This window comes from Ceratosolen solmsi, unplaced genomic scaffold (assembly GCF_000503995.2).
Source record: "Ceratosolen solmsi marchali unplaced genomic scaffold, CerSol_1.0 scaffold6, whole genome shotgun sequence".
NCBI lineage: Eukaryota > Metazoa > Arthropoda > Insecta > Hymenoptera > Agaonidae > Ceratosolen > Ceratosolen solmsi.
In genome coordinates, this window is record NW_011948414.1 from 3,469,870 (window position 1) to 3,478,054 (window position 8,185).

Below are 8,185 nucleotides of genomic sequence, written 5' to 3' on the forward strand. Positions count from 1 at the left end.
GCTGCCTTGTTGCCTCGCGTACCGCACAGTAGCCGACCGAGGAGTAAGTAGAAAGCAATATATGCCAATAATATCATCGTTATTCAGCTAAAATTATAATTAGGACGAAAGAGTTTCTATATTTTTCATAAGAATAATAACGACATGAAAAATAAAAATAAAAAAAAAAATAAATAAAAAAAAATGAAGTTTTGTTGTATTTTCGTTAAGGCGCGCGATTCATTGAATGCACAGAGTATCATTAATTTTTATAATTGAGCGTTTAAAATTTTTATTAAAAAAAAATACGAGGAAAGCTATCGCGATATAGAAGAAGCAAAGCAGAAACTTAAAGGACAACTGTCGTTATTATAAAGTATAGCGGTGAAATAAATATTCTAATTGTTCTTGGATGAATTTACACGTCGATATTATTCTGATTTTCATTTGTTTGAAATTGTGTATGAGAGAGGTGTGTGTGTGTGTGTGTGTGTGTGTGTGTGTGTGTGTAGAACTAGAAATAAAAAATTTCTCTATTTCTCAATTAACTTTGTTTTCATTCGCGAATATTTCCACTGCCATTGTCCACTTGCTGTTTATTATTAGTGATAAAAAAGAAGTGCTTCTATGGGAAATTTAGCTTCTAGAAATTACTATGCAAAATCGACAATTCTCTTGGCGAGACGAAAAATTTATAGCACACGCAATTGTGTTTCACGTTATTCTCTTCTGTGTTGCTTAGTTAAACCATAAATTTAAATAAACGAAAGATCTATTTCAACTGCCCATTAGATGAATAATTGCCATTTACTCGAAACGCATTTTAACAAAATAATAATAACAAGAATAATGCATTAATCGCCAAAATAATAAGAGAGAAGTTTTGGTGAAGTATATCGTACTATTTTACCCTCTCCATTAATATTTATCCTATTATCACGGTTATATCTCTTACTCGTTTATTAATCATTTACTGCGTATCTCAACTTACATCGAGCATTAAACATTAGTTTCATATGTAATTCTCGTGATTCTGTATGGCCGGATAAATCTATATTTACAATCTATATTATAATCCAATTACATTGAAATCAGAGTACGACAATTTACTATTCACGATAACACTAATAATTTTCGCCCGTTATATGTTATTGCAGTTGATTTCTGGGCCGTAACTTGTCAATATTGTCAAGCCATATGGATTATTTACAAGCGTCAAAGTGGCAATTGTTTTTAAATGTGAGAGGGAATGTCTTCTTCTTATTCTATAAACATTATATATATATATATATTCAAATTTGAAATGCAGTCGTTGAGCTGGACGACGGTCGTAAATAATAGAGAAACGACCAAATTAAGTGATTTTGACCGCAAAAAGTAGAAATGAAAGCAATTCAAGGAGAAGTGTGGAAGGAGCTCAAGGTTTTGAAACAGATCGCTCTTAAGCAGGAGTGTTAATAAAATTGTTATTTACTCAATTAATTATATAAGATATAAATATTGAAACCGAGGCACAATTGACAATGATAGTTTTGCCGATAGTTTTGCATTTTAATTCGTAGTGCCTCGGGTGTTGTGATAAAAACGAACTTGATAAAATGCATTTATAAAGAAGAGCATCGATGAAGCAGCTCATCGCAACACAGTAGGCATTAACATTTATTTAATCCCTCCATGTTTCGATACATTGAAGAAAATAATTATTCTTAAAACGCTACAATATCTATTATTGAAATAGTTGAAGTAAATAAAAAAGTTTTACATTTATAATGATGTGTGCGCTATTAAAAAAAAAAAAAAAAAAGAAAAAAAAAGCACTCCCTTAAAAAGAACATTACAATAATAATAGCTTTCCAAAAGAATGTACATTACATAAATAATGTAATAATGGCGGTGGGAGTACGTATCGTAGTAATAACAGCAGCAGAAGCAAGAAGAGTAGTACAATATTAACAACATAACGACAACGATGACAATGTTTTTGTTTAAGAATAATTGCTTATAATAGCGCTATTGACAATTGCAATACACTAACTGCAGGTGGTTGAGCTTGAGATTTAATCGTTCAAAACACGATTATTAAAGTTGATGGCGTTGAATCTTGATGAATGGATGGATAGATGAATGGATGGATGGATGGACGGATGGATGGATGGATGGATGGATGGATGGATGGATGGATGGATGGATGGATGGATGGATGGATGGATGGATGGATGGATGGATGGATGGATGGATGGATGGATGGATGGATGGATGGATGGATGGATGGATGGATGGATGGATGGATGGATGGATGGGTGGATGGATGGATGGATGGATGGGACGGATGGACGTGCACGTTGATTCATCCCCAAGTGGCAAATATAGCTTGCATTTATAAAATTCACTGAAATGACAAAGGGATTGTGCTTATAATTTGATATTATCGATTAAGCGCAAGCGATCACGTATGTAATGTAAATGAGAGAGAGAGAGAGAGAGAGAGAGAGAGAGAGAGAGAGAGAGAGGTGGGGAAGGTGTTTCGAGTACTTACGCACGACGAAGCAAAGTCGTGCGCTCGATAAACGAGATAAACGATAAACGATAAACGTCCGTTTCATTTGGATGCATTCGCTGTTGCCAGAGCCGCGCTCAATCGAGCAAATAACATGTTCTTTCAAACGCATTAGTATTGTTTCGTGACTCTAAACCTCTCCAGACCTCCCCCGCCGAGCTTCAAAATCACAAACCATAAAGCTATAAAATTACGTAAGTCGCAGGGTTAATTAAGCGCTACTACATACATGCATGCATACATACATACATACATGCATACATGCATACATGCATACATGCATACATGCATACATGCATACATACATACATGCATACATACGTACGGGCGCTCGAATTTTTAATCCAAGTGCGGGCGCTCGTAATTCGGTGAAAAGCGAGGGTGTGCCGCGGCGAGGAGGGAGCGCAGGCAGCAGCGTAAAGAGCATTTGTCCGTCATTCGTCGTGTCTCGGCAGTTGGAGCTCGGCATCCCGTGGCAGCGCTCGAAGAGGTCCGAGAGGTCCCGCGCAGGTCAAGAAATGGCGCGCGCGCGACTAAAGTCGGTACGTCGACCAGCCAGCCGATAAGGCAGCCGCGTAAGAGGAACGGCTGGGCTCGGGTGCCAGCAGGGGAGCTTCAATGGCGAGGGGGCCAGGCGGCTCCATCTTCCAGACTCGTCGACACGAGCCATCGTCGCCTCGAGGATCGCGACGTGCGATCTAGTGTCGATAGCCGGGGGGAGGCGAGGGCGCGCGCGCCAGCCATACTTTTCGTGTTGCGCAGTTTGTTGTTGCCGTTGGGAGCGAAGACTCGGAGAGGCGTCGCGGCGATGCCTCCTCGATCACGATAAGCCCGAGGATGTGCCTACGGTTCCTCGTTATTACGAGGCCGCTTTGTCTCCCCGTTTGCTTGCTCGCGGCAAGCTTCGAAAGTGGAGGGAGGTGATTGCGCGCTCTTCTCTTATGCCTCTCTGCGTCGCTTGCCATTGTTTCGGTAAGTTGGCTCTTACGTTTGTTGTTCCGATGTTTTATCTGTCGCTGCCAGAGCCGTTGGAGATTCCTTTGCGATCGCCCGAGCAATTATGCGTCGTCGTTGGTGCGACCGTTTGACAATTTGCCCAATTACCGTGGGCTTGTAACAATTGCCCAATTACCGTGGGCTACTTGTATTCACTTCGGCTGAATTTACGAATTCGCTTTGATTATAAAAACGCGCTTTTCTACGCTGACAATATCTCGCTGACGTAAGTTGGTAGATTTCGTTAGTTGCGCCGATCATCGTAGCTATTGTCGTAAGATATTCAAATGCACTTTTCATTTAAGAATTAAGACTTTTTGCGATTAAGAGTTGCAGTTGATGCAATTGCTAGGCTTTTCACGATTTTGACATTTAGCCTTTAATAGGCGATTGTACCGACAAAGAATATAAATTGGTAAATTTAATTTGAGAATTTCAGTTGAATTTTGATCGATATTACTGTGATGACTGAAAATTTCGAATTTTATCGATGCCTATGACTTTGTTTGAATTTTGATGGGAACGAGTTTAGATAAAACTTTTATCAGTTTTCACAGTCGCGTCGTTGGATAAATTGTTAAAAATTGAATAGGTTCGGCGCTCTTAAAGCATAAATTAATTTTATCATGATACGTATTTCTGGAATTTGGGTTATTGATATATTGTTTCTTTGTTACAGTTTTGCAAATCTATCGATTACAAGTTCAAGCGTCAGAGCTAAAACTGATATTGATTTTTTTAAACAAAATGCCACTGGCTTAGTCTACATTTAATGTATATCAATCCGTCAGGTTTCGTTGCTTATCGAAATAATCAAGAGATACTTGAGTTTAATTGACTTTGTTCATCCTAGCTCATAAATAACGTTGTGCTACATAAGGATTATGGTCAGTCCAATCATACTTTTGAGCAAATATTTTAATCGCAATATTTAACAAATGTTTCGTTAAACGAATTGAGAAAGGAAAAAGGAGAAACGGAGAAAGGAGGTGGATAAATTATAAGCTCATCCGTAATTAGGGTTTTACATAATTCTGCATAGCGTACGGATGTAAGATGCTACGTAGTTTCATTATTATCGTATAAATTCAGCTGATACAGCAATTTCACTTAATACAGGCAAAGGTTTGGCTCAATGTTATAGATAAAATGGAATTGCGGTTGTATGGATATCAAAGTTAAATAAAAAAGACCAATTTATTTTTAGCGAATGCAAAGCATTCAAATGTAATAAGATAACTTATATAATAAGATGACTTTATAATATATTTACAAACACAATGAAATGTATAAAATTTGTAATCGTTGATAATTCATTGCAGAAAACAGTAGTTATACTCTGCAGAAATGAGTACGTTGGATCAGCATACCAGCAACCACTGCGTATGGAAACATCACGGAACAGATACACTGAGTCCCGCGATTATGGAAAGTCTCGATAGTCTGTCTCTCTGTAATCGAGATGTTAGCACTTCCCTCACCAACTCCCCGTTTCAAAGCAACCAATCGCTGAACGAAGTTTCATCTCTAAACGACCAAACTCCAAAGCTCTCGAGAGCACTAAATTCACACAAAAGCTTTCTATTGATCGATGGCAATGAATATTTAAAGGTAAATTGCTTTTAGAAAAGCCTAATATAATTAGGAAACTAAAATAGAAATTAACGCTTACTACAATCGTGGCATTAAACAATGATGCATTCGCTTTCCTCTGCTTTTATCAATTGTCAAGATATTGCTTGTAACATATTGCTAATGCAATGTGTTGAGAACAATTGGCACATCATATGCCGTATAATTATTGTATAATTGCACGCAAATTGCAAGCAATGAATTTCCCCATTATACCTAAATTGGCACAATAATAATATGCAATAATATTGGCATCTCAGAATTATTTTAAAAATTATAAATAATATGAAAAGTGCGCGGTTGAGAATGAATTTATGGGCAGTTGATTGAGCCTTGGGCAATTAACATTCGAAAGGGTCAAATCAATGTTTAATGTCACGCTGATCGCTACGTTATGTTCGACCCTATGAATATTCGAATTACTAAAGGCAGCGAAAATGTCGTTAAGGTGTTTAGCTTGGAGCAATTCATTCAGAAGCTGGGCTGCACAAAGAAGGACCTAAAAGTAAAGGTCGTCTCGATATTTGGCAACACGGGCGACGGCAAAAGCCACACGTTGAACCAGACCTTCTTTAACGGCCTCGAGGTCTTCAGAACGTCGAACGAGCAGAATTCCTGCACACTCGGCGTCTGGGTGGCATTCGATCCAATCCTCAATGTCATATGCGTGGACACGGAGGGACTGGTGGGCACGACGACCCACGAGAACGCGAGGACGCGGCTTCTGCTCAAGGTCCTCGCCATCTCGGACGTCGTCGTGTACGGTACGCGCTCCGAGCGGCTCCACAGAGATATGTTCACGTTCCTGGGCTCGGCCTCCGAGACCTACAGCTATTATTTCCAGGCTGCCTTGCAAGCTATCGGCCAAAGGGAGGGGATCCTTAGCTCGGTAAATGCACTTGGGCCCAGCGTCATTATCTTTCACGAGACGAGGCATACGAGACCTTTGACGAATAGTGAGTCTCGTTATCTTAAATTCTTTTTATTTAGAAAGTTCGAGGCTCCGTTATGTGCACAGATAAGGCCATTGCCTTAAAACGATAATTATAACCATTATTGTGTAGAGGAATGCATTCCGTGTCAAAATTCGTCTTTAAATTTTTAATAAATAAATCAAAAAAAAAAAAAAAAAAAAGAACAAAACAAAACAAATAACAAAAAACAATGAAGAAGATAAAACTTTGACCTACATTATTTAAGCAACGTTATTTAATATCAGGCAATTTTACAAATGTATCACGGTAATCTTGTATATTTAGTAGCTTTGCGCACGTTATGCACGCATCAATAGTATTAACATTCACTTGATAATGCAGCTTACGTAAAGACGAATGGACGACGATGTTTTTGTCAGCGTTTATTCTATCTAATGCCTTACTAATGTCGTACAATTGGCGTAAAATTTTATCCTACACTAATGAATGTTTCGATAATTTCAGGCGCATCGGAAAGTGCCGAGGACATTCTGCGCAATCGTTTCGCACAAACGGAACTCGAAATCGAAGCGTTCAGTTCCATTAAATACGTAGGTGTTCAGACCACCCAACCTCCAACCGATTATCAGCCGCTCCAAGCAGCCATTAGGAGCGAATTATGCAATACCGCTATCCGCTCGGCTAGAAAGCCGCATTTAGTTTATAGTACCTTGAAGGTTCTCAATCACAAGTTCTTCGGAGAAATTGAGAATGTCGCAAACATACTATTCCCAGATCAATATTTCACGTGCCCGGTGAAGTGTTTCAGTTGTGGCTGCAAATGCCAAAACAGCATGGGACATATTCGGGAAGGCAAGCCACATACAAGCGACGCAAGGTCATTCGCAATTACAATCGACTTAGCGCCTTGAATTTCAAATAGCGAATCATTGTACTTACCTTATGTTGTTTGTTTAACGTCGTAGGTGTCGTTATCAGCATCAGTATGAAAATTTGGTCTACATCTGTCAGAAATGCCATAGCAATGGTAACGAAGTTGTCGTTACGAGTCGCATTCAAACTCAAAACGACAATAGCTGGTACGGTCTGGCGAAATACGCCTGGTCGGGTTACGTCATCGAGTGCCCAAATTGTGGAGAAATTTATCGTAGTAGGCAGCATTGGTTTGGCAATAAAAATCCAGAAGATTCAGCGGTGAGAACCGAAATCACACACGTTTGGAATTTGGTAGGTAGTCGTAAGGTCGTAAAAATGTAAGGTCAATATGAATATGTATTATGTATTGTGCCTCGTTTATCCTCGATAAACGTGCTGTATTCTGCCAATTGACAAGATATAATTACGATTACGATAATAGCGGCGGGTGGATGGGTGGGCGGGTTGGTGGTGAAGAGGATGAAAGAAAAAAAAAATTAAAAGATATTTTTATCACAGACGAACGTCTCGCTATCCACGCAAAATACGGCCCAGCGTGTAGTCGACGGTGTCTCCTATATAAAGGAGGCCGTCGCGAGCATGTCCTTGCAGCCGACGAAGGCGCTGACCGCGTGGGTGGCGGACCAGGTCGCCCCCACGTATTGGCGTCCGAATAACGAGATACGCCAGTGCAACAAATGCAAGGTAGCGTTTCAGCCGACCGACGCGAAGCATCACTGCCGCTCCTGTGGCGAAGGATTTTGCTCCGGCTGTTCCTCCAGGACCAAGTGCGTGCCGATGCGCAACTGGCACACGCCCGTGCGCGTCTGCGACGACTGCTACGACCGAGACGCCAACTCCAACGAGGAGATCAAGCAGCTCGTGGCGGGGGATGACGTGAGCGTGCGGAAGGTCTCGGAGCAGGTTGTCAGTACGCTCAGCGCCGTTGGCACCGTACTCACCTATTCCAAGTGTGAGTCTCGAGCCTACCGACCTTACCTACTATCCTACTTTTGCCTCGTTAAAGCCACGGCTGGCCTTCGTCTGTTTGGTTTTCACGATAATTGAATGCCCGAGATAGGCGTAGAATTAATTATTAGGGCGCTGGTCTTGTATTTTGATTTCGTTTGGCTCACATTTTTATCTCACATTGTGGCCTGAATTTTCAGCT

At 40.3% G+C, this 8,185-nt stretch overlaps 1 protein-coding gene across 1 annotated transcript in view; it reads left to right on the forward strand.

Moving 5' to 3' along the window:
• The first annotated feature begins 2,867 nt into the window (after positions 1-2,867).
• Positions 2,868-8,185, forward strand: part of LOC105367847 (zinc finger FYVE domain-containing protein 1) — a 6,062-nt gene continuing 744 nt past the window's right edge. The window contains exons 1-6 of the mRNA XM_011506668.1: positions 2,868-3,508; positions 4,855-5,143; positions 5,613-6,120; positions 6,604-6,976; positions 7,065-7,326; positions 7,534-7,987. Of these exons, the coding sequence (XP_011504970.1) occupies positions 4,880-5,143; positions 5,613-6,120; positions 6,604-6,976; positions 7,065-7,326; positions 7,534-7,987 (1,861 nt within the window). The 5' untranslated portion in view covers positions 2,868-3,508; positions 4,855-4,879. The remainder of the gene's footprint in view (positions 3,509-4,854; positions 5,144-5,612; positions 6,121-6,603; positions 6,977-7,064; positions 7,327-7,533; positions 7,988-8,185) is intronic.